The sequence below is a fragment of the Acartia tonsa genome, chromosome 8, assembly GCF_053477335.1.
Source record: "Acartia tonsa isolate MP-2025a chromosome 8, ASM5347733v1, whole genome shotgun sequence".
In the NCBI taxonomy this organism is placed as follows: Eukaryota; Metazoa; Arthropoda; class Copepoda; order Calanoida; family Acartiidae; genus Acartia; species Acartia tonsa.
Window position 1 is genome coordinate 51,141,497 of NC_137267.1, and position 26,403 is coordinate 51,167,899.

General features: G+C 34.3%; 3 protein-coding genes across 5 annotated transcripts in view; all 3 read left to right on the plus strand.

Moving 5' to 3' along the window:
* Positions 1 to 616: 616 nt before the first annotated feature.
* Positions 617 to 8,295, plus strand: LOC145326672 (uncharacterized). Its single transcript, XM_080170039.1, has 11 exons — positions 617 to 790; positions 1,357 to 1,555; positions 1,997 to 2,082; positions 2,939 to 2,995; positions 3,695 to 3,823; positions 4,341 to 4,652; positions 5,414 to 5,497; positions 5,980 to 6,078; positions 6,640 to 6,930; positions 7,372 to 7,776; positions 8,167 to 8,295. The coding sequence occupies exons 1-11, from the start codon at positions 641 to 643 to the stop codon at positions 8,293 to 8,295; spliced, it is 1,941 nt and encodes a 646-aa protein (XP_080026165.1). The 5' UTR covers positions 617 to 640.
* On the plus strand, positions 8,152 to 26,111 carry LOC145327268 (uncharacterized). 3 transcript variants are annotated; one of them, XM_080170857.1, is made up of 17 exons: positions 8,152 to 9,288; positions 9,522 to 9,638; positions 12,121 to 12,241; positions 12,509 to 12,563; positions 12,924 to 13,034; positions 13,839 to 13,901; positions 14,459 to 14,581; positions 15,696 to 15,879; positions 17,184 to 17,591; positions 18,283 to 19,103; positions 19,380 to 19,811; positions 20,137 to 22,996; positions 23,280 to 23,395; positions 23,841 to 23,975; positions 24,503 to 24,607; positions 25,260 to 25,482; positions 25,762 to 26,111. In XM_080170857.1, the coding sequence occupies exons 1-17, from the start codon at positions 9,024 to 9,026 to the stop codon at positions 25,809 to 25,811; spliced, it is 6,189 nt and encodes a 2,062-aa protein (XP_080026983.1). In that variant the 5' UTR covers positions 8,152 to 9,023; the 3' UTR covers positions 25,812 to 26,111. The 3 variants fall into 3 exon arrangements, with proteins under 3 accessions (XP_080026983.1, XP_080026984.1, XP_080026985.1); XM_080170858.1 differs by lacking the exons at positions 8,152 to 9,288; positions 9,522 to 9,638; positions 12,121 to 12,241; positions 12,509 to 12,563; positions 12,924 to 13,034 and adding an exon at positions 13,261 to 13,312; XM_080170859.1 differs by lacking the exons at positions 8,152 to 9,288; positions 9,522 to 9,638; positions 12,121 to 12,241; positions 12,509 to 12,563; positions 12,924 to 13,034 and adding an exon at positions 13,448 to 13,498.
* LOC145327273 (uncharacterized) overlaps positions 26,111 to 26,403 on the plus strand; it is a 29,138-nt gene continuing 28,845 nt past the window's right edge. The window contains exon 1 of the mRNA XM_080170873.1: positions 26,111 to 26,251. Coding sequence (XP_080026999.1) covers positions 26,123 to 26,251 — 129 coding nt within the window. The 5' untranslated portion in view covers positions 26,111 to 26,122. The remainder of the gene's footprint in view (positions 26,252 to 26,403) is intronic.

Here is a 26,403-nt window from a genome sequence, read left to right on the forward strand (position 1 = left end):
GAGTAAGTCTACCCTTCCATTTTAATTTTAGTTTCTAAAAAAAAAAAAACTAATTTTTATGGGTTGTTATTTAATTTTATAAAAAAGGAATTTAGATTAATTCATATCCATTGTTTAATGTCTTGCTGTTTAAATCTCAAAGGGGGGGGGGGGGGGCGAAAGTTAACTGTCAACAAAGGAACTCAACTAAAAAAAGAGTTACAGGTCTGAGATTTTGCATGGCAGTTGCTTTATAGGGGTAAAATATGGAACTGTGAAGAAACGGCGGCGCAACCGCCGAAAACCGCCGAATTTTTGTTTGCCTTTTCACGGCGGTTTTCGGCGGTTGCGACGCCGTTTCTTCACAGTTCCATATTGTACCCCTATAAAGCAACTGCCATGCAAAATGTCAGACCTGTAACTCTTTTTTTAGTTGAGTTCCTTTGACTTTTAGTTTTGGTTTCAAAAAGTGTCACTTTCGCCCCCCCCCCCCCCCTTTGAGATTTAAACAGCAAGACATTAAACAATGGATATGAATTAATCTAAATTCCTTTTTTATAAAATTAAATAACAAATTTAAGTAAAAGGAAACATTAAAATAAAAGTGTATAGAAACATCAAATCATCAAATAGGAACAAGTTTACACTGAACAAGGACGAGATGACCGTCCAAGTGAAGCGTAATGTTTGGCTGGAACTGGAACCCAAAGTATCTGGCAGCTATGTCAACCTTCTACCTGTGACCGGGGTCATTGGCTATGCCCAGCCGGTCATGACCCAGGAGTATGTTTCAAACTTGTTAGATCCTAAGGTGCGCATATGCATTAGTTAATATTTAGTTCCCCTTGGTGTCCACTGTTTTAGTGTTACGAAGCTTTTCTGTAATTTACTTGTCTTCTTGTCATTCCGTAATAATGTGTGAAGAAATGTGATTTCTCATACGCTATTGAAGATAGACAGCTGAAATTTTTTGTGATGATTACCTGTGCCAATTATTTTTTAATTTATGATTAAAATGGTCCGTAAGTCTTATCGGTCATGCTTCAAAAGACAAAGATTTTTGAAAATCTTTATTTGGCATCAGATCTTTTGCTCTAGAACTCACTTTATCCGTTGTTCCAACCATGACTTTTGTTTACGATACTTATGGATGTTGTCATCCTTTTTTTCGGTTAACCCTTTATATTTAAACTGGAATGGATTTGGGTAAGAGGAATGAAATCAATGGGATATGATCCTTGAATATTTACCTGTAAACTTATTTCTGGCCAACCTAACTATTTTTAAGGGGGTAGTTTAAATTATTAACTTTTTATTTAGTCCCTTTAGTCCCATTATTTCTCCAGAAACCCAAGTAATGCAAATGTTCGAACTAAGGTGCTAAACACTGATGATGATGACAACATTGCCATAAAAACAAAAGACGAAGATGATCATTATGAGTCAATGATGAACAAACTCAACAGTCTGACTGAACCAGCAACCAGCGATGGGTCGTCGGCTATGGCAGCTGGCCATCTCAACCTGTTGGATAAAGATTTCCGGGGTTTAACAAGCGAGGCTGTCACCATTTTAGGTAAGGATATTACAGTAAGTTGTACTTTTAAGCGACATAGCTCCTCTACCTGTTCCAGTGTGTCATTACGTAAATAAATGTATAAGTAGATAAAGATATGTAATCAAGAAAACTTTCTTTTTCCAGTGGTGGGGACCTTTTTCATCTGCAACCAATTTGCTTTCAGCTTTTTTTTTTGTAGCCACTCAGGTGTGTTAATATTTCCCACGATATTCAAAGACCCAATTGAAAGTCGGTACAGGTTCCTCACCTCGTGAACATACAGTTTTTAAACCCTGCCCCCTCTATTGTTTTATTTTAATCTTACTACGAACGTCATTAAACGATTGAAAAATTTTATTTATCAAAAAAAATTTTGTTATTTTTTCAGTCACCCCTGTTATATTCTTTGAAATTCATTTATATAAAACTCAACCCATTACGCATTCTTAATTTGCTCAGGTGAGTCCGAGCGGAGTGTTGTATTATTTTTGACCAGTGATGAAGAGGGGGTGGACCCCAAAAACTTACTCAAACTAAATGTACAGGTAATGTTGCAACATTCCTTCACTTTCGAGTTGAGCATTATAATTCTCCCTTTAATGTTGATATCTTTACATTATATGTTAAAAAAATATGTTCAGATAATATTTATTTGTTGTAGTTTTGGTTAGCTTCATGCTAGCCACTCGTTAAAATCGGCTCAAAACAATCCCTTAAAATATTTCATCTCCTCCTTCCTCATGCAACAAATATAGCCTGAAAACTGACCATGTAAATGTAGTTGCACTGAAAAAATTTATTATACATATTAGTTTAATACAACAAATAAACATTAGGGTTGGGCCGGATACTTTTTTGGCCGGATACCGGATATCCGGCTGATTTTAAACGCCGGATATCCGGTAACCGGCCGGATATCCGGCTAACGCCGGATATCTGGCAAATATCCGGTTATCCGGCCAAATTACCGGATATCCGGCCGGATAACCGGATATCCGGCCGGATAACCGGCCAAATTACCAGATTCTAAAGTAGCAAAAAAAAATTTCTTCAGAAATCTTGTATAAATTTACATAAAGTTAAACTTGTTCAGAAAAAATGTTCTTCTAGCTTCAATAATAAGAAAATTATAGCCATTTAAAATTTTAAAAAACAGAGATTTTTGGTGTAAAGTATAAAAAATTATAGAGCCGGATATCCGGCCGGATAGTTTCAATATCCGGTATCCGGCCGGATATTGAAAATGGCCGGATATCCGGCCCAACCCTAATAAACATCCCATCACTTTTTGAATTATGTTGAACTTTTGTTTTCTAAAATATTATTAATTTAGAAACACAATGTATAATTCAAAATTATGTACAGAATTAAGATAGATTTTTTAACCCTCTAAATGTTAAGGTGACGACTAACGATGAATTTCAGTATTACAACAACTGTTACACTATAGCTTCACAGGTCAGAAATTATTTTTAACCAAAAGCACATAAACAGAGAAATCTTCTAAATGCTTTATAAATAAGGGGAACAAGGGGTTATTTTAGCCAGCTACAAGTTTAACCTTATCAAAGTACACGATAATCTGGTGTTAAATCCAAGTAATAACAAATCCTTTTCTAGTATGGCTTCGAAACCGATTAATATCCGCTGGATTATAACTGCTTCTCAGTCATACTGAAAAATCATGTATTGCATCGTATTACAGACAATTTTCCATAAACAAAAATAATAAAATAAATAACATTTTTGGGCATCATCCTCATAGAAATTTTTTTTTCAATTTTGAAAATTTAAGTACACAACCCCCCCCCCCCCCCCCCCCCGACAACGAACAACTCTGGCCGCAGCGCTTGGCTCCCTAGCCTGCCCTGCCGCAGCGCTCGGCCCCCTTGCCTGCCTAGCCGCAGCGCTCGGCTCCCTAGCCTATAACCCAACCTAACCTAAACTAAAATAGTTGTTCGTTGTGGGGGGGGGGGGGGGGGGTACTCAAATTTTCAAAACTGAAAAAAAATTCCTAAGAGGAAAACGCCCGTTTTTGTCAACCCATGGCTTCGGCTCCTTTGGGTTAACAAAACTGGTTTTAATCTTATAACTATTAATTTTAATAAGAACGAAAAGCTGTTTATAATACGATGCAATAAATAACTATTATTCTAGGTGACTACAGTAGTTAACAGCAGGTGCCAGCTGACCAACTCCATGAAGCCCGCGGTCACCGTCATAGTCAGGAATATCCGGCAGGATGTTGCACAGATACCTGCACAGTCACCTATTGCAATTGTCAAGGTATGTTGTTACCTAATGGGTATAATAATGGATCAATATACCAGATTTCATGCTCTCTAATAATGTGAAATACGCAGTGGCTAATATAACGATTTCCCCCTTTTTCCACCCCTCCCCCCTCCTTAGTGGATGAACGAAATGACCAATAGATCATTTTCATGTTAGCAACCTAAATTGACGACAATTTTTCCCCTTTCATAATATTCTACAATCATTTTAGACTCTTTTGAATGACTCATATAAAAAAAAAACAATAAAATGATACCTTTTATTTTCTTTCAATAACAGGTTCCATTTTATTTTTCAGATTTTAAAAAACATTAGACCCCTACAAGGTTATAAGATAATAATAATATTTCATACATCCTAAAATTAATTCCAATTAGATACAAACAAAATTTTAACTTTTAAAAAATAGTACCCAGGTAATGTAATGACAATTATATGCTATGAAAGAATTTTTTTTTTAAATTGGAATACATCTTTTATCATTTTGTATATAAAAGTATTATTTTAGCTGAATAAAGCAGCAAGCGACTGCAAACGGCTGCCTAAAACCTCCAGAACAAAAATCAAAACAGAAAAATCCTCCTATCCCACCATCAAATCCGACCTGAACCCTGTGAAAGAACTGGACCGACTGCACAAACGGTTTTGTCGGCAGTGGGAGAGGCTGTTGTCAGAGAAAACCTATGAGAAGTCACTGACTGTTGAGGATAACTATCCTTATTTTTCACTGGCGGTTAAACCGCGGATACCATTTGGGTTGACCAAGTTTAAAGAGCTGTTGATGCGAGTGGGACTTAATCAAAATGTTAAACCAATGCGGGTAAGTGATTCTTGTATGACAAGTTATTGATGCAATGCGTAGCTTTTCATTATTTATCATGCGTCTGTCCGTCCTTTCTCTTTAATAGAAAGATAGGTTAGAATTATTCAAGAATCTAATACAGTTGATACTTTTAAATAATACAATGAAGTGTGTTGTTTTCTTATTATTATTATTAAATTTCTATGGATGTATAAATGTCAGTGTCAGATGTATTTTTGACATAGAGGTGCAGAGGAGATTTTTTCTATGAATTTTAGAATTTGTTTTTTATCTGTTTGACACCCAATTCATATTTAAATAACTGGTTCGTTTGGAGAGCGTCATTCAATATGCATTTATTAATTTGGGACACCTGCCATACTCGGTGAGGGTGAGGTAATAAAGAATAGGTCCCTTGAGACAGCGGGTCAAGTACTTGTACTTGAGCGAGGACCTTAAGCTGGCCCTGGTGCTAGCATATAAAAGTGTCTCGTCCTACTCCATGACTACTTAGGTCCAAACACTAAGAAACTATGGCTACACACACACACGAAAAGATACTTTGATGTTGCTTTAGATTCTTCATTCATAACTTCAATACAAAACATATCTTGCAACTGTTAATTGTTAATTTGTGTTTGTCCTAGTCTATGATTTGTTAAGCCATGCCTATAGTGGTATTTGTCTTTTTAATTCATTAAGAACTATTTTTGATCCATTAAAAATTTATGAATTATATTTCATATTCATGCTGTAGTTAATCTTTTTTTTCAATTTAGGTTATAGACAAAGACAATCTAAATGGTGGTTTATTCTCATGCAAGATATGTGATGAGCTTATTCTTGATAGATATGCTTTGCAGGTACTTTTTTTTAAGTGGAGCTTTTCTATAATCAGGGTAGGTCCGTCCGTCTGGAATAATTAGCTCTTTTCGTTAATTTGAACACGTTAGAATTGTCCTATCGATTTAAAACTTTAGATGGTGATTCCTACAACAATTAGGTTTGAATAAGGAATCATAGTAACTCTATAATCGTAACCAATCCGTACGACCATTTTAAACATGCTGAGTTTTACTTTTTGACATTTTTGTATATTAAAATCATCCTATTCATCTGATTTTTGGAATACAGATTTTTATTACAACAAAGGTCAATGTTATAAGCGAAGCATCTCTGAAATCATGTCTTAGAAATATTAGTATGTCCTCAAACAGTATTCTATATTTAAGTAGTTTTTCAACAAATTTACTTACAATTTTGATTAGACTTAGGTATACATTTATATTCTGCAATTGTTATTTTTAGCCAAGAGGAAAGATAATTTTTTTTCTCAATTTTTTAGGATCACATATATTCTGAAAAGCACAAGAGAAACCTGAAATCCTTCCAGGTGATTGCTGGTCTCCAGGAGAGAATATACCTTGGGCGGCCAGTTATTCAGGTACACCCAAGAATATTCAATAATAGTTATTTATTGCGTCGAATTATAGACAGCTCTCCGCGGATATAAAAATGAAATATGAAATTAAAACCAGTTTTGTTAGAATTTAGGGGCTAAAGCCTAGCCCATGTAACAAAATTAGTATTAATTTCATAATTTTTATTTTAATATTCGTGGGAAATTGTCTATAATACGATGTTATACATGATTATTCAGTGTGGCTAAAAACCGGTTTTAACCCAGAGGATATTATACGGTTTATAAGCCATACTAAAATATCCTGTAATTTTATTTGGGTTTTCTTTGCGTGTTGACATTTTCTGTTTTATTAAAACACTGCCATAGTGTAAGTCAATGGACGTTTTTAGTATGTAGTATCGTACCAGCACTGGTCCAACCTTACTTGGATTAAGCATGGCAGTCCACCTACTTTTATCCTTAATTGCGCCGTATAATAAGTAGGTTTTCTGTAAGCTAAGGCCATCATTTTTATAAAAAGTTTTAAGTGACTTGATTCTGGTAGCAAGCCATTACAAAAGCCAAAATTTATAATTTTTGTAGGAATATCTGGAACAGCTAGAACCAGAATTGGCCAACCAGCTAATTGGCCTGGACCTTATTCTAGAAGTTCTAGATATAGATAATCCCAGCAACAAACCATTCTACCATTGTTCTACTTGTGGAGACAACTTCATGGATACCAGTCTTCCCACCCATGTTTTATCCACAGTTCATGTATTCAACTTGTTAAGAGAATATTTTCCCTCTGCCTGGCAGAGATTTTCAACACTTGAGAACACGGCTAACTGGAGCCAGATTGATTTTCAAGCCTATGTATCTATTATAAGCAAGGCAAGTTTTCTGTTATTAGTTGCGAGGCTACTCTATAATTCACTTTGTCCGTCGTGTTCGTAACGCTGTGGGGGAAATGTAATTTTCTCAACTGCTTTTGAAGATAGAAGGCTGAAATCTTTTTTGACGATTCCTTTTATATATTCTATTCTATATGGTGTTTAGTCCGTCTGTATGTCTGTCGGTCATAATTTAAAAGACATAAACCTTTCTTTTAAAAGTTTTCGTGATTTATTTTATATTTTGATATCTTTTTATTCTTTGTCATGAAAATTCAACATCTACTTTATAACTATCTTTGTCCGTGTCTCCTTTGTTTAGTTTCGCTACTAGCTTATTATGGGTGTTGTCATCCTTGTTTTTATATTTAAAGAGTGCTTTTGTATCACATCTCTTGAATATGATTCCCAATTAACTTTGAAGAAATAATTTTATCTGCAGGTGAATGAATGTATTGGGATAAGAAGGCCAGTAATAGTTGAAGGCAGAGATAGATTAGAAGAAGCTATTGATAAACTTCCAACAGATCTCTATACATCCAAACAGGAAGACATTGCCGTCTTTGTGAAAACTCTACCAGTCGTTGACACGGCAGAAATATCCAAGAAACCCGCGAGCTTACCGAGAACAAGAACGATTGCACGCATAGCAGTCAGTCTGGATGATGTCTCACTGCCCCCGCAGGGCATGGCAAGGGTGCAGTGCAAGATAACAAATGTACCTCACGCGCAGGTGGTGAAGGAGAAGCTGGTTTTGGTGTCACAAAATCCAAGGAACACCATCTGTTCTGTTAGTCAGGGAAGCAATAATTTCAAGTGGTTTAGATTTAGATTTATATGCAAGAGTGTCCGAATTATGGAGAGGACAATTTATTAGTTATCATATCCTTTTATCCTTTTTACAAAGCGATATCTTTTCATTTTAAATGTATCTGCCATTAGAAACTAGTTTCCATTCTATAAATTCTAAATTCAAATAAAGTTTATATTTTGAAATATATTACAGCTTCTTATAAAACTCTTAATAATGTATGTAAGATATACGTTGATATTATGAAAGGGATTGAATTTGATTGAATTTGATTAGTTGGTTCATTAAGTTAATTGTCCAAACGTTTTAATCACTTATTTTAATCTACAGAAGGGATAATTTTGTGTACCATTAATGGGTATATACATCAATTTATCGGCCTTGTCTTATCCATTTAGATCCCTGTATTTATTGCTCGCTCTCTAGAGTTTCTGTCGAGTTATGTTGCAACAACAGGTGCCAACAATTATGGTCAGCATACACAACACAAGGACAGACACGGGTGTCAACATTCCCAACGGGTCCGACCTTGCCTTGGTCAAGTGGAAGAAATAGATCATTTTTTTATAATTTCACGCATTTCAAAACTAAGTTCAATATTTTAATTATTAAATTACTCATGTATTTTTTTCCGTCCAAAGATCATATTTTTGTATTATTATTCTCAGAAAAAGTTAACGATGCTCTAATCTTTTTTTAAAAGTTTGTTTTGTCATTTATAATAGAAAGATTCATGTTTAAAAATTAAAATTTAAGGTTTGAAAGTAAAAATTATGTAAATTCAATTTTCTACCCAATTCCGCTTAATTCTTCCTTAGGAGAAAGAAAGTTAAATAGATTAATTTAAGCAATATGAGAAGATATCATGATTTATATTTCTTTCTATGGGATTAATTAAAAAAAAAATTATGAAATACCATCCATATAACGATTTTCTTTTTTCCAACTTTCTAATGATTATTATATCTCTATGTTATCACAAAGATGATCACAATTGTGCCTTTCATGTTCTTAGTTATAGCTGTGTGTATTTTTGTTATAAATTTATATTTGCCAGCCATATTTTGTTATAGTTTTCAGGATTATTATATTAAACTTTGGCATTAAAAACTATTTTGAGGGCATTATTTAAAACAATTTTTTGAATAGATTTTTTAGAGAAAAAAATAGGTAATAAAACAAGATAATAAAAGTTAATTTAAAAACAACAATTAAAGGGAAATTGATCTTAAACGCATTTAATCGAAATCATTTAAAAAACTTAATCCTGTTAAAAAATAAAAATGTTTCCAGAACTCTCTAAAATGAACGGAGGGTACTACCCACCCCCCGCAGGAGGAGGTGGTGGGGGTTACTCTGGGAATGGATACAGTCAATCCTATTCTGGGGGCAGTGCTACAGGCTATCCTCCCCCCGCGCCTACAATTTCCTATCCGGGTTACTCCAATTATCCTGCCGCAACTACGGCCTATCCGACCGGATATCCGGCCACAAATACCGGTTATCCGTCTTCAACACATTATCCTACCACTACTAGCTACTATCCAGGTAAAAATTTTTTATGGCCCTTGGGAACAACCTGACCCCGAAATATTTAAGTTTTTACTAAAGCTATATTTTCCACCGACGGCAGCAGTTATCTTATATATCTTTTCGGAGAAATTACTATTTTACTGCTTAATAGTTGTAGGTAAGTGAACATTAAGTGTTAATTGGGTGTTTATTCCCCCCCCACCAACACAAAAAAGTAAAGATACCCCTCATATGAAATAATTTTCCAGGAACTGCGGCGCCACCAAGTGTAGCTGCCCCTACATCCGTTTCCCGCTATGACAATGGTGCAGCTAGTTCGCGCAATTCAGCATCAAGATATGATTCCTCCTATCAAAGTGGGCAAGGTAAAAATTCAAGGTTAAATTATGGAATAGTTATTTCTCGCATCTTATTATAAACAGCTTTCGAATGAATAGGTACGAGAATAGTTATTTCTCACATCGTATTATAAACGGCTTTCCGCGTATATAGAAAGTACAATTATGAGATTAAAACTGGTTTTAATCTTATGATTGTACATTTCTATATTCGTAGAAAGCGATTTATAATACGATGCTAGACATAGTTTTTCGTATTGATGAGAACTGGTTCCTGTCCACCGGATTCGAATGAATACGAGAATAGTTATTTCTCGTATCGTATTATAAACGGCTTTCCGCGGATATAGAATGTACAATTATAAGATTAAAAGATTCGGCACCACGGGGCTAAAAAAAACTAGTTTTAATCTTATAATTGTACATTTCTATATTCGTAGAAAACTGGATATAATACGATGCTAGACATACAGGGTGAGTCAGAAAAAACTGAGTTTTTCGATTTTCAGAAACAACCAGTAGGAATACAGAAAAAATAATTATATGTCCTTGTTCTCTGTACAAAAGCACATCAAACTTGTAAAAAGGTGTTTTTCATTATCTCTAAAAATGCGGCCTCTATGATAGGTGTATGGTGTCAAAAAATGCCTTGCGTGAAAAATGTTGATCAAGAAAAATTAAAATAACTCATCTTTTTCGTAAAAAAAAATCTTAAAATTTCAATATTTATTTAGAAAAAGGTCTAAAAAAAGTACTTTAATGAGTTTTAAAGGTGAAATGCTTTTTGGCTCCTCACAAAAGCATTTTTAGAATACTGCAATTTGTCATTTTTTCATATTTCTTGATTGTGGTGCATGTGGTTTAAAAGAATCTTCTATAATAATGTAGCTTATAGTAAAAAGAAAAAAAAACTTTTTATTTGACAAAAAAATCTCTTAAGATAAAAAAGTTATCAAGGTTTGAATTTTTAAAATAAAAATGCCTTTTAGAAACCCTACCCTATTTAAATGAAGTTATTATGATGGATTATAACAGTATAAGTATAATTTGTCAAAAGGGGCGGAGATTTTGGAGATGAAATCCAGTCTTGCACCAAATATAGAGGAAATTCAGGGGGAGGGGGGAGGAATTTAGGTAACAAGATGAAATATTTCCGGTCATGAGCTGGTATTCCGGTCATGGGGTATTAAATCTTAACAATAGATTACAACAAAACATTTGATTTATAATGTGATAATTTGATTTAAATAAATTGTATTTTTAAGATGTTAAATATTTACAATCTGTTGAATAAAAATTTTAATAACCAAAAAATATGTTTGTTTATCTTTTTAGAATGGTAGACATTTTTTATTATAAATAAATCTACCTAAAAAGTACAAAATAATGGCCGAAAAAGTCATCACACACACTTTTTGAAATCTTTATGCTCTAAAAAGCGCCGTTGTTTTCAGATATATTCAAAAACACCTTTTCTAAGTTTAATGTATATTTTTATAGAGAACAAGAACCTATAATTGTTTTTTCCATATTCCTACTGGTTGTATCAGAAAATCGGAAAACTCAGTTTTTTCTGACTCACATAGTTTTTTCGTATTCATGAGAACCGGTTCCTATCCACCGGATTCAAATGAATACGAGAAAATTAATTCTAGTATTATAATTGATATCCGCTGGATTAAAACGGGTTCTCAGCCACACTGTAAAATGTTTTCTCGTATTCATTCGAATCCGGTGGATAGGAACCGGTTCTCATCCATACGAAAAAACCATGTCTAGCATCGTATTATATCCAGCTTTCTACGAATATAGAAATGTACAATCATAAGATTAAAACCAGTTTTTTCACCTCGGGGCTAAAAAAACTAGTTTTAATCTTATAATTGTACACTCTATATAAGCGGAAAGCCGTTTATAATACGATACGAGAAATAACTATTCTCGTATTCATTCGAATCCGGTGGATAGGAACCGGTTTTCATCCAGACGAAAAAACTATGTCTAGCATCGTATTATATCCAGCTTTCTACGAATATAAAAATGTACAATCATAAGATTAAAACCAATTTTTAGCCCATGCCTTCGGCACCTCGGGGCTAAAAAACTGGTTTTAATCTTATAATTGTACATTCTTTATCCGCAGAAAGCTGTTATAATACGATGCGAGAAATAACTATTAAAGCAACGTATTACAGATTATTTTTCACGAATATTGAAATAAAATTTAAACCAGTTTTGTTTACCCGGGACTTAGACCGCTCGAGGGTAACAAAACTGGGTTTAATCTTATAATTTTTCGTTTTGATATCCGCGAATAGTTGGCTATAATACGATGCGATTAATAACTAGGCAGGTATTATGGATCTAATTATAAAAAAAAGACCGAGTTTGCCATGATTTTTATTCTATTTAAAAAATATAACTAGACCTTTTGAAATGAAACAATACAGTTAAATAAATACTCTTAACATTATAAAGAGGTATATTTTTATTTTTATTTTTATTTTAGCAAGTAGCGGAGCACGTAGCTATGAGATTGGAGGGTACGGCAGCAGCCGCCCTGAGTTACCAAAGACTCCCCCACCCCCATCTTTGGGAGGAGGTGCGGCCTCTAGATCCTCATATGAAAGGTAGGTGTATTTTTAAAAATAATGTAGAATCAATATCTGTGTTGACAATTAAGATATCTTAAATGGTTCAGGGATGATTTCTCTTCAGAGGGTGGTGGTACCCTCCCCACAAAAAAGTTATAAACCTTCCCAGGATCTATGAGAACTTTAGAAGCTACGTTGTAAAGGAGAAACATATCAGTACAGCGGATATCGAAATCCTCGTTACTAACAGGCAAATATACATCTTGTTATGATAATTGCATATTAACAGCTTTTATTATTTAGAAGTGCCCCAGCCCCTGTCGCCCCAAGACCCCCAAAGATTAAACTACCAGACAAGGTAAATTTTGATATTTTATTTTTAAAAGCGAAGCTTTTCTATAATTAGGGTCGGACCTTCCGTACGTCCGTCCGACTTTGACTCTTATACATTTACATTCTGATTATTCAGTTCTGACACTATACAAGTGTTAATGTCCGTTTGTCCTACCGTTTCAGAGCTTTGCTTTTATGGATGTTGTCATCCTTGTTTTTTTAATAGCCAATATAATCATAATGCTTTCAAACTTATTGTATCTCAAATGATCTCTTGTACAGGGAGGGAGGAGACATTGGGCTGTTTATTTTACTGGTCTCTAAAGTTTTTCTTAACGTTTTCTAATTCGTTGGATTAACAACTTTTGAGACTTAAAATATTTAGGTATTTGCTTGTGACTGCACCGTGGTATTCTTTGACATGTCCACAAGATGCGGAGTTGTTGAACTCAAAGGGTCCGGTGGTATCACTGCTAACTGCTTCTTTGATGGCCGGGTAAGATAGATAGATAGATAGAAAATAGATAGATAGTTGTTGAACTCAAAGGGTCCGGTGGTATCACTGCTAACTGCTTCTTTGATGGCAGGGTAAGATAGAAAGATAGATAGATAAATAGATATATAGTTGTTGAACTCAAAGGGTCCGGTGGAATCACTGCCAACTGCTTCTTTGAAGGCAGGGTAAGATAGATAGTTAGATAGATAAATAGATAGATAGTTGTTGAACTCAAAGGGTCCGGTGGTATCACTGCTAACTGCTTCTTTGATGGCAGGGTAAGATAGAAAGATAGATAGATAAATAGATATATAGTTGTTGAACTCAAAGGGTCCGGTGGAATCACTGCCAACTGCTTCTTTGAAGGCAGGGTAAGATAGATAGTTAGATAGATAAATAGATAGATAGTTGTTGAACTCAAAGGGTCCGGTGGAATCACTGCTAACTGTTTCTTTGATGGCAGGGTAAGTTAGAGGAGACCGCTTTCTTTATATTTCAATTTTTTGTGTAGATTTAATCGTATTTCAATTAAGTATATTTGCTTCTGAACAATAAAGTATTGTTTCCACTGCTTTAAAAAGCTCTAGAAAGTTTAGGAATTTAAAATTTACACGCACTGTAAAATTTTAGCAAATTATGCGAAAAATCTTCGAATTGAAAAACAAAAATCCTCCAATAAAAACATCCATTAATGTTCATGCTAATCTTTCTACTACTCCGTGTAAAAATGGAATATTTTCATCATTATAGTTATGCTTTTCAAAATTTTTAAAGTTTTATTCATGTTTTTTATTATATATTCAGAATGCTAAACTGAAAACTACAGACCCTATCACTCTTCAGCTAACTCCTGGAACACCTGTTATGGTAAGAGATTATTACGTTATTTGGCTAGTATTTGTTCACCATTAAATTAACTAGCTGCTAGTTTAAGAAGTAAGGCTAGAATATTATCCTTTCCAGTATGACTTCGAAACTGATTAATATCCTGTGAATAAGAATTGCGTTATATTACATACATTTTTACACGAATACTAAAATAAAAATCCTAAATTAATAATACCCCCTGGCCCTTGGGGCTCAAAGACTGGTTTAAATCTCATAATTTTTTACATATCCGCGGAAGGATGTCTAAATAACTACTATATCATCGCATGGCCTACACTATTATTAAATTGGTAGAACATCCCTTCCCTGTAATGTATTATTTGTATTGTCATATTTCATGGTATCAGTAAAGTAAACTTTTCTTCATATTCAATACTCAACTTACAACTTAATTTAGAAGAAGCATACTAAAAGTTTGTTATTGGTAATTAAACTTAAAAGTATTTCTAAGACTTATAGAATAAAAAATATTCGGCAATTAGGTAGACTTTAGTCTGTTTTTGTTGAGGAAAAGAACAAAATTGAATTTAATTAAGATGCACGGAGCCCTGCAGGACTCTAGTCACACTATTCCCTACTGTGCCTCACACATCTGGTTTGAGGGAAGAAATAAGGAGTTGGAGAACAGCTACTATCCACCCTCTGCAGATTCAATACAGGTATGTCATTTCAGAAATCTTAAAATCTAGAGTAGTAAGCTTTTTTGTCAGGGTTTTCATTTTGGGCGGGCAGTTTTGGGCGGGCGGTTTTGGGCCGCCCAATATAAGGTCCTTTCGGGCAGTTTTGGGCACCCCCCTTATAGGGAAAGAGAAAAATGGGAGGGGGTTAAAAAATAGGGGGGGCGGGCCTATTTTTTGGATGATATCCTTATACTAAAGTAACAGGATGTGTGTCTGTGTGTTTTTACCGAAAGATCTCGCTAACCACTGAACCGATCGGGTTCTCCTTAACAGGGTAGCTTCTCATAGGTTCTGGGAAGGTTTATAACTATTGTGGGGGAGGGTACCACCACCCTCCTAAGAGATATCGCCCCTAGAAAAAAATTACACTCCCCCAAAACCTTTATTTATAATTTTTTAAACTAAAAATAAAAATGGGGGGAGGAAACACACCCCCCCCCCCTCCAATTTTTTTTTACAAATCTTATATAATAATTGGATTATCAAATTTGACTCTCCCCTCCTCAAGTGCCTCTAGTTAACTATATAAATTAGTAGGTAAGTTTTTTTTTGCATCTAGAGAAAGATTTCGCTAACTGCTGAACCGATATGGTTCTCCTTTCCAGTGGAGCTTTTATAGGTCCTGAGATGGTTTTAGGCTATTTTATTTCTAATAATAAGTTTAGGTATGGTTTTAGGCTATTTTATATCCTTTTTAAATGCTTTTTACGTTATTTGCCCAAAAAGGGTGCCACTTTTGGGCGCCCAAAACCCTTTTGGGCAATTGGGCCGCCCAATATCAAAAAAGTGCCCAATTCGACAACCCTGCTAACAGAGGATCTCGATAACCGCTAAATGAATATAGTTCTCCTTTAAAGTAAAGCTTCTTATATGCCCAGAGAAGGTTTATAAATATTTTTGGGAAGGTTATCTCCAACAGATACAAAGAGAGTTTGACTTGCCCCCCCCCCCCCCATTTGTCCCTCCTTTATTATTTTTGAAATAGATTGAAAATAGGAGGTGGTGGTACCTTTTCTTATGCCCATCCCCCTACTAACCTAAACAATCTACTAACTCCTTGTGATTTAAAAAAAAAATTAAATATACTTTTTAGTTATACAAGAAGCATGCTGAAACAATGGTAAGGATACTGATGAGCAAAACAAATTCACGAGTTAGCCCTGCGGGCCAGACAATCCCTATGCCTCCTGTTGCAGCCCAGAGAAGACCCTTGCCAAAGCCAGCACCTAATATGTCTGCTATGACAACTATGCCACTGTCAAAACATTCTCAAATGGGTGAGGAGTTTTAAATTTATCTTTTGGAACGTACATACGTGGCGTTATCTGTCCAATTTAGCCAAAAAAACTGGGTCATGGAAAGAAAACGAAGTTGTGGGTTTCATCGTATTTTTACATAAGCTTTTGAAAGGTTATTTTAGGTTAAGTAAATGTCAATGATAGCCCCGCATGGCTAGAGCGCCCCGCAGAGGCTAGTAATAGGAAAAAGCTACAGTGAAAACACGACGAAACCCGCAACTTCTCTTTCTTACCATGAACCAAAAACTACAGTGTGTTTTTTTTAGGGGAATTTTTTTGAAAGCAATTTTACCCCACTTATAGTTATCAGAAGTTTATGATTAATGGCTTATTTTCTTCGTTTTTTAAGGCAATTAATAGAACACAAAAAAATATTTCAGTTTTTATTTAAAAAAAACAGTAAAATCAAAAATTCAAAACTTAGGTGTCAACATCTAAAAATGGTTTCAGCGCATTTTTCTTATGCTCAAATATTCAACCTTTTGCAAGAATGGCTGCAAAACACTTCAAAGTTTAGATATAGAGCTATATACAGATACTATTAGGGACATGTACTAGAACATATCAAAGTTTAAAGGTCATATCTCAACCAGGGAGGGAGTACTGGCCCCCCAAAGTCGACTACAGAAAATCTAATTTTTTTCTTAGAAGATTTAGGCATAAGAAAAAATGCGCTAAAACCATTTTTAGATGTTGACACCTAAGTTTTGAATTTTAGATTTTACTGTACTTTTTAAATGAAAACTGAAATATTTTTTTGGTGTTCTATTAATTGCCTTAAAAAACGAAGAAAATAAGCCATAAATCATTAAATTCTGATAACTATAAGTGGGGTAAAATTGCTTTCAAAAAAGTTCTCATAAAAAAAAACACACTGTATATCCTTGGCTGCAGTAGGGCCAGTAGAATGATTCTTTCAGATTTAAATCATCTTACTGGGCCTAATCAATCTAGGACACTACGGCGTCTGCCTCCTGTGTTTCGTATGTCCGTACGTCCGTTCGTCCGTCAAAGTTAGTTAGCAAATAATATAACTTTGGCCACAATAAGGTTAGATGAATGGTTCTTTAATTTTTTGGTTAGTGTTTTTTTATTTTGAGATTATTTATAGAGCAAGGTTGTTATAAATTAATATTAAAATGGTTTAGCCTGCAAGTTTCAGAATATAATTTCTATATGTGTAAGGTTTTTATGCCTGTGCACAAAGGACAGTACATAATCTTTTTTCATATGAAAAAAAGGCATCAGATTTCATGAAAAGCTAATCCTGTTCTTATTTAAAGATTCCCGCAGCTCCCGGGAAGCGGCTGCGCAGCCCTGGGTGCCCGCCGCCAGCGCTATTGCATCCGCAATAGAAACCACCAAGAAACAATCTAGTCGCACTGTCAAAGACTTGTATAGAGAAACCGTCCAGCAGAAACAACCTGCTCGCACTGTCGGAGAAATATTTAGAGAAAAACAGAGAGCAATGCAGAAAGAGAAAGAGGAGCAGGAGAAGAAAGAGAAGGCAGAGAAAAGGATAAGAGAGGAGGAGGCCAGGCAAAGACTACTTGAAGAAGAAGCCAAGAAAAAGGAGGAACGAAGAAAAAAAGCAAATGAGTTGTTGAATAAAACCAAGCGAAGATTTACAGAAGCTCCCCTGCCTATTCCAACACTTGGCTCCAAGCCTGTTGAAAGAGGAATTGTACCAGGTAGGATAAATAGATAATTTAATTGACTTTTAATTCTTTATTATATTGCAACCTACCGCTGAAAACAAAAATAGTCCTATTTGCCCCCTTCCCTCAGACTACAACAACGCCCAAATAGGCCCAAAGAAATGAAAAACAGGACTTTTTTTGAAATGGGTTAGGAGAATCTTAAATATATTTAAAGGGACTGTTCCATGAAGTGCATTTCAGAAAAAAATATATCAAGGAAAAGTTACAAATATATCATTCAACATTTAAAATTTGGTATTACAATAAATAACAAGCAATTTAACATCACTAAATTAGTCGTCATGCTGTTTTTGTGAAAATAAGCTAGCTGAAATATAAAGATATATTACAAAAATACAATGTTGAAGTCTTTAACATTTTAAAAACTACTTGGTAGAAAATTTAAAATCTTTCATATATATATGCCATTTAGATGTAGTTTAAACCATTGAGCAGGAAAAAATATGCTGTTCACTAAATTAAGTTCAAATGCATTTCATGCAACTACCCCTTTTAATTTTCTCTGAAAGGGCTAGGTCTTAAGCTTTTGTTTGTTTGGTTTATTTTTATTAGTTTAGAACAAAAATTGTTGGGTTAATATGAAAATTTTTATTTTTTTATACCCTTTAAATAGAGATTATAATGCTAGGATCATTTTTTACCTATTTATCCTTGATATCAGGTATACCACCGCCCCCTCCAATTCTGCTACATGGATCTACAGCCCGCCCAGATGCCCCCTCTGCCCAAATAAGGGATCTCATAGTAGAGGAAGGCGCTTTAAGTGCCATTGAGGCAGCTAAAAGGAGTATGGTAGCAGTTAGGACCCAAGAAAAGAACAAATCTACCGAGGTTTCAAGGAGAACTAAATCGCCAGCTGTGGAATCCTTTCGGTCAAGCAGAGTAAGGTCACCTGATCGGTCATCAAGAAGGCGGTCACGGTCAAGAAGAAGATCCAGGTCTCCACGACGGCGTTCTCGATCCCGAGGGCGCCGATCTGTATCAAGAACTCGTGCCCGACGGTCAAGATCAAAGTCTAGAACAAGAAGGTCACGGTCCCGCGGCGCCCGAAGGTCAAGATCGCGTGGAAGAAGATCAAGATCACGTGATAGGAGACGTTCCAGGTCAAGACATATGAGGTCTAGATCAAGATCCAAAAACAGACGAACTAGATCAAAGTCAAGGTTGAGAAATATTGACTCAATAATGAAAAATTTGGATCCCAATATTCCTTCATTTTTACAACACCCCGCAGACAGAATGGTTGGGGATAAGTCAAAAAGTGTGCGCAAACAGATGTCAGATGGCAAGAAAACAAACGAGACAGATTCACAAAAGATGAGAGATGAGTCACTGGTTCAATTAAAAACGATGGGAACTGTTGATTGTATAGTTGAGGATGAGTTTATACCACTGACACTGGAGGTTGAGATTCTGTATGATGAGAAATACAGACAGCTTACCCAAATGGCAGCTGCCATTTCTGAAGACGGCAAGAAACAGGTATACTAGTTTCTATTGTTTTGATTTTTTACAAAAGTTGGAAAATTTTTACCTTGAAGCTATTTATTTTTAGGGGTTTAGCTCCTCTCCTTTAATATAGCAACATAGACAAAAAGCTGTATTAAATTGAGACAAAATGTTAGACACCAATTAGTCCACTCATAAACACATTAATTTTTTTAATATGATAGGTTTAAAAAAATATTTAAAAGAAATATAGAAAACTAGGCAAAAAAAAAAGATAGATGCTATTTTATAAACAATCTTTGTTTTTAGGTTTCATTCTTCAGATCAATTCTGCCCAAGTTTATGGATGACTACAACCACAATCTAATCCTGAAATACCAAAACAGTTTACTATCTAGCTTGGGCATGAAATATGATGAAACTTTGAAGAAATACCTTTATCATCATGTCAAAAAGAATGAGGATGTAGAACCTGTAACAGAAGAGAAGGCACTCAATGATTTTCTAGCATTTTTGAAAAAGTTTATGAGAGATGATGATAAGAAGTATATGATATTCATGCATTCCAAGACTACTTATGTTGATCTGCTTCTCACAAAGATACATGTCTATAATTTAACCTGGGAATTTGCAGAACTAGTGGAAGGATTCTGTGATTTTACAACTTTCATGTCACAGTTGAAGCTGGATGTGATTTGTAAGAGTGCTAAGTTTCAAGATATCAGTGATGTGTACAGACAGGTAGGATCCTCTAGATTTTATTTGATTTAAAAGTTTGTTTGAGGTTGCATAATAGTGCAAAGGGCAAGCACACAAGTATGATTTGTATAATTATTCAGTTTACTGTTCAAATGAAGGTTTTCAAGAGTTTAAGGTGTTAAATCTAAAGAGGGACAAAAAATAGCTCTAACATGGATATTGCTTTATTCTTATACTAATCATGCAATTTATAATTTATGCATTTTTGCTTCTAAATGTATTTTCTTAATGCATGAATAACTTGTTTTGTCTGATCTTTAGTAAGTAGGTATATTCCTTTTCAAAACTTACTTCTTTTTTAATTTAGGTGATTGGAAAATCCTGGCCTAAAGATGCTGTTACAAAGGATGGAATTGTTTGTCTGAGTGGCAATTGTGTCAAAAAGCTTCTCTCTGAAATTGAAGTTTATTTGGAGAAGAATAAGCTGAGGCTTCATAAAAAGCTTTTCTATCAGATGTGTGGTTTCCAAGCATTCAGGGATAGACAAGCAGAGGCTCTGAAAAATAAAAGCCTGTCAAGTGAGTGTAAACAAGATGTGATTAGCCGTATTGATACTGACACTGTGGAGCTTTTACCAAGTGACAGGCCAGAAGAGATCACTATTGTCACTCTCAAGAGATTTGAATGTATTGATGTTCCTGATGTTGAAGAATCTGAGGATGAAGAAATTGAAAATGAAGATAAATATTTCACAAAAGAAACAATCACATTAACTTTAGAATCTGATGTCTCAATGAAGCCAGGATATACAGCAAAGGTTAAGCTCTTACTCCCTGACTCATTTACACTAGATGAAGAAAATCTAATTGTATGTTTTCTCATATTTAAGAATGATGATTTTGGAAATGGAAATACTGAGGAGTCAGCTAGGTCTGGATTTAAGGTTGACAGACAAGTTGTGGAGATTTCTGGTAAAGAAAAAATAAATGATGACAAGTCAACATCTGTCAAATATTTCTTAAAGGCAAAGATACACAACCCAAAAGACTTGCCACTTGAGTTAATAAAGGGTGATAAAGTTGCTCTAGCAAAACTTGAAATACTAGAGGATGAAAATAATTCTGACTTTAAGCCCTACTCACAAGTCCATGAAAACAAAGTTTCCAAAGGTAAAATTGAAGGTGTTAATGGAGAAGAAACAAAGAAAAAGAAGAAAAAAACTAAAAAGAAAAGCAAGAAAAAGGAGGCAGAAAAACAAAAGCTTAGTTTTGATTTGGATACACTTGATTTTGAACCTGTTGAAAGTGATGATGAGAAAATTGAAGAAGAAAAGAATGATGAAAATTTATCTGATGTTTCACTGTCTGATACAGAGGAACCCAAGGAGAAAAATCCAGACAGGTCTGCCACAAAGGATTCTAATCCATACAATGAGGTAGATTTATCTGATATTGAAATCATTGAAGAGCCAGATAATGACAGAAGTAAAGATAAAGAAAAAAGCAATACAAGAAATAGAATTATTGATGAACCATCCAGAGATACTTTGGTTGACACACCTTCAGGGACTAATACTGATGAAACTCCTACAAGAGATGAAACTCCTACAAGGGATGAAACTCCTACTAGAGATGAGATGGAAGATGAAATTGTTGTACTTGATGATGTTGACATGGATGAATGTTTTATGTTAGATCAACCCAAAAAATCTCCAGTAACCCTATCTAAATCTCTTAATAAAAGTTCAGATGAACCAGTTCCACCAGGAGAAGTTGACATTGACCTACCAAAACTTCCCAAAACTCCACAAAAGTCACTCAACACTATTGGCGTTTTAATAACCTCATCAGAACCTCTACCACCTGGAGAAGAGTTTGATGAAAATATGGAGCTTGCCCCTAAAACACCTGAATCACATGAAAGTCTTGAAGGATATAAAGATTTTGATTCAATACCCACAGTTGGATCCAATGGAGATGGACCAGCAAATTCTAACTTAATATCTGTTCCCCTCTCTTCTAAACGGGCAAATGAAGATAGCACAGAAAAGTCAAGTTCTCCAGAGAAAAAGAAAGCTAGAAACAAATCTCCACTTAAGCCAGTTGGACCTATTCTACCTGTTCCAGAAAAGACCAAATTGGCTAAACTAACAGTTAAAGCTTTAAAATTCTACCTTCTAAAGCACCAGCTAAGTGTTAGTGGTCTTAAAGCTGATCTTGTTAAGAGATTAATTGAATTTTACACAGAAAATCCTACAGAAATAGATCCTGAGCTTGTAACTGAAAAAGATGATGAACCTGTTGCTAAACAGAAAGTAATTGACACCCCAGTGAGCACAGTCTCATCAACTCCTCAAACTAAGAAGATCATTAATGACTCTGATGATCTAGAAAACTTTGATTCAAATGAAAAAAGCTATCCTCACCTGTTTCGTCCAGAACCTCGTGTCACTGCTGATACAATTACTGATATTCATGAGTATCTGGAAAGAAAAGTTGAATTGGAGAAGGGCATTTTGAATGAGCCAACACCACCAGGAACAACACCAGTCCCTATACAAACCAAGCCCCCTCCTAAACCCTTAACCTCATATTTAGGAATTAAACCTCTTTCTATACCAGTAATTGGTTCACCTGGGTATGAAAGATTTAATTTTAATACAGAAATATATGGCTCAGCCAGAAATGAACCAGTGGGCATCAATTCGTGGCAAGGATCTATGAATAATGTTTCAGCAAATATTAATATTAATACAAAACAGACAATAAATTCTGAAATGTTATCAGCTCCACCAATGAAAGAGGAAGAAGAAAATGACCAGGTCAGCAAAAAGCTAATTCAGATCAAAGTGATGGCCAGTGTTGAAACTAAATTCCACGACAGGATTCATACTTTTAACTTGAAGGAAAAACTTACTTTTGATAAAGCTGGCAAAAACATCATAGACTTTCACTTGGACACTCTTGATACATTCATACATGAACTGGTTGACAAGGGCTCATGCAGAAAGGTACAATTTAAGAAAATTGAAACCAGCAGCTTCAAAATTCAAAAGCAAATATGCTGCATTCAGCTCAAGGGTAAAAATGTTACAGCTGAGGTTTTAGTTGACTCCAAAGAGACCACTATTGAGCCATGCAAAGGATTTCTGAAGGTCCAGATTGAAAAGAGTGATATTGACAACAATGATCCTTTCATTGTTCCCCTTGGACATGTTGTTGATGAAGGTAAGAGCTGTAGCTTTATAGATTTAATTATAATATTTTTTGTTAGATACCTTCTATTTATCAAAGTATTAGGCCGTTTGTAAGTCTGTCTTTGCGTCTTCTCGTATTTTACTCATTTTTTATTAGATTGTAATTTGTATGCCTGTACACGAAAGGACAGAAACCTTTTTTTCTGATAAAAAATTCATCAATTTAATATCGATATTTTAATCCCATTTGTGTAGGTAATGGATGTAGAAAATACGTGGATATTATGATAAGTTATAATTCATCCATTTTGTAGGTTCTGAGGAAATATTTGACTCAATCTGTAAAGTTGTAGCTACAGTACCAACAGACATCCATCTGGCTCCTAAATCATTCCACACACAGCTCTGCAATGTCACTTCAAAGGAAAAGGTAAATTTTCTCATGGATCTAAAGAGATAAGACAATGGCCGATACATTGATGTTCTTCCCCAATGATGATACATAAAATTTTCCATTCTGTAGATTACAATAAGAAGTTTAAACGTTTGGACACTCAACTTAATAACCGACCAATCAAAATTGAATAAAAGTCCCCAAAGTTGTAAAACCAACTAATAAGAAAATATATATAAGATTTCGAGGACTATTGTATTGAACAGCCCATTGTCCCCTCTCTCCCTGTCTAAGATACTCTATAATTAACTTAGATAAGATTTATTTTTTAAGAAGTTAAGAAATAAATGTGTCTTGATTACAAATGTAAGTATAATATGTTGTGTAAAGATTTCTATGGCCATGCCAAGCAAAATCCTGAGTTTAGCTGTTTTAGATGTATTGTTTCATTGAATTCTTGTCTTGAAATTGTAATTCTTAGGATCTGAAAGAGCTGTCCTCCAAAGTAGTTGTGTTGAACCGCACCAAAGATCATGGCATGAATATTGGAATGAGAAAAATGATTCTTATTCCTCGCGCTGTTACTGAACTTCAAATGGATGGTGATACTGCTAAGGTAAGCGAAGCTATGAAACGGTAGGATAAACGAACAAAAACACTTCTAGAGTGTTAGAATTAAATAAGCAGAATATAAACTATAAAATCTAATTATTTTTGCAAGTAAATTTGCTCAAAAACTGTTAAATAGAGTATACCAAGGACATACTTACATTTTTAGTACTTGATTATAGAGATGCTTTGCTTTTAACATTGGACCTTGTTGCAATAGGAATCAGTATTCATAAAATTAGATGAATAGGATAATTATATCACATAAAAAAGTTGTTGTCAAAAATGTTACTAATCAACAAGTTTTAAATATACGTACGGACACTCTGGTAACGATTATAGAGTTGCTACAATTTTTTAATTGTACCTTTCTATTGATATCATCATGCTAAGTTTGATATAGATAGAACAATTCTATCATGTTTAAATTAACAAAAAGATCTAATTGTTACGGACGGACAGACGGACTGACCCTTATTATAGGAAAGTAATGCTTTCAAAAATATTTCATCGGCCTTATTTTGTTCTGTTTAGGTTATGGTAACAATATACAATGCTTCAAGACAGAACTTGAGAATATCTACAAAAACCAACATTGCTACTTTGTTTGTATCTAAGGAAAAGGAATTCAACGTAGAGGTGGGTTTTTATAACATTTATGCGAATAAACATAATATTTTCCTCTTTTTAGGTATACTAGTTGCTTTGCCTCTAGCCTCTAGGGGAAGGCGTAGGAGGTCCGGAAAATAGCCTAAAATCACCCTAATACATTTATAAAGTTTCCCTAAAAAATAAAACCAATTTGGACAGCATTTTCAAGTTTTTTAGTTTCAGATAAAACAAAACTTTACTATTTCATATTATAGAATTTTTATCTTTAAAAATGAGTTATTTTTTATTCTTTTAAAATATACATACTAATTTAAATTAGCAAATTTAAACTTGGAAAATTTGGTGCAAATTTTTCTAATTTATAAATTATGCACAAAAAATATCTTTATATTAATAAACTTTGTTAGAACTGTGGAAAATTCGCATTGGATAAAAATTGACAGGTAAGATTGTGTGGGACAATTTTAATTAGGTTTCAGCGAGATGCTCCATAAAGGAAGACGTGATTTGAGTAAGTATTTTTATGGAAACAAAAAAAGTTGTCAAATGATAAAATAAATCTTCTTACATTACTTTTGTTCATATTTGAATGTTTTATTGTTCTTAGATTCTCTTTAAAAATATGGTATATGTAAAAGATTTTTTTCAGGACCAAAGTAATTCACATTTTTGCTTGTAGACCAAGGGGATGAGCACTAACTCTGTCAGCATTGATGCCTATGAAGTTGGAACTCTACCTGTCCGCTTGGATGATGTTGTCAGAGAGAACTCCACTGTAATGGTTAAAGAGCAGGAGTTGGATGGGGGTGGGAAGGTGATGGCTGGTCTTCTAAAAGTGAGAAGCAGGGAGGGCAGGCAGTATGTGGACGTGGCTGTCTCTAATGACACCAATTCTGCCAGAAGTGAGTATTAGAATATTTAAATGATATTTTTATTTGAATAATATTGCATTTATTTATATGTAAAATCAGGATCAATGTTTTATACAACATTTATACCTTTTTGAAAAAATAAATCCTCTAGTTTTCACTTTTTCCACCAAATCAAAACAAAAACAATGGTTTCTCGTTTGTATGGCCTTTTCATGAAAAGACAGTATTTTCTTTCTCATTTCCATGAGGCATAAGTTTTCATGAAAAATATTCTTGTTGAAAATGAATAAATTTTCTTTTCTTTTTCAGGTATCCGACTGGGGACCAGGATAAATGCATTTAAGGGAGTGAAGGATTAATTGTTATTTGTTTGTCAAAATATATGTTTTTGTTGAATTAAATATATGTATGTAAATTATGAATATAACAAGCGTTTAACTTGCTGTCTTTTAAATTTGCTCAATTGATACTTATCTGTTTCAAGTATCAATTTAGATTTTTTGAAGACAACAAACGAAAATTGATCGTTAATTAAAGATATAAAATTTTCTCTCATAGTGAAAAATATTGAGAGATGTAATATTATGTATTATGAATACATATTTTTGCGGCTAGTTTATCTTTAATATATATCACAATGTAATTTTTGGTTTTTTAAGTTTACAGAAAAATGTTGATGCTTAGAGGTTGGCCTTTTAAAGGGCTGAATAGCTGTGTTCAATGTTATGATTCTTTCAGTCAAATCTCTGAATTTTCTTCATCTACAAAATATTTTCTGAAGCAGAATAATGTTCCTAAGGTGATTAAAATAAATTATCTAACTATTGATAAAAGAAACCTTATTTTAGATGTGTAGCATCTCAAAGTTAAGAAAAGATGTCTTTCTACTGATATTGGCTTCATTGGAGAATCTACTACCTGAATTATGGACTAACACTGACTACTATTTTC

Coding starts and splice junctions, on each gene's coding strand:
- LOC145326672 (XM_080170039.1), top strand. CDS start 641: ATGACCGTCCAAGTGAAGCGTAATGTTTGGCTGGAACTGGAACCCAAA. Junction 6,931..7,371: donor ATGTATCTATTATAAGCAAG/GCAAGTTTTCTG, acceptor TTTTATCTGCAG/GTGAATGAATGTATTGGGAT. Junction 7,777..8,166: donor TTAGATTTATATGCAAGAGT/GTCCGAATTATG, acceptor CTCGCTCTCTAG/AGTTTCTGTCGAGTTATGTT.
- LOC145327268 (XM_080170857.1), top strand. CDS start 9,024: ATGTTTCCAGAACTCTCTAAAATGAACGGAGGGTACTACCCACCCCCC. Junction 13,035..13,838: donor ACTGCTTCTTTGATGGCCGG/GTAAGATAGATA, acceptor TTATATATTCAG/AATGCTAAACTGAAAACTAC. Junction 23,976..24,502: donor TGGATGGTGATACTGCTAAG/GTAAGCGAAGCT, acceptor TGTTCTGTTTAG/GTTATGGTAACAATATACAA.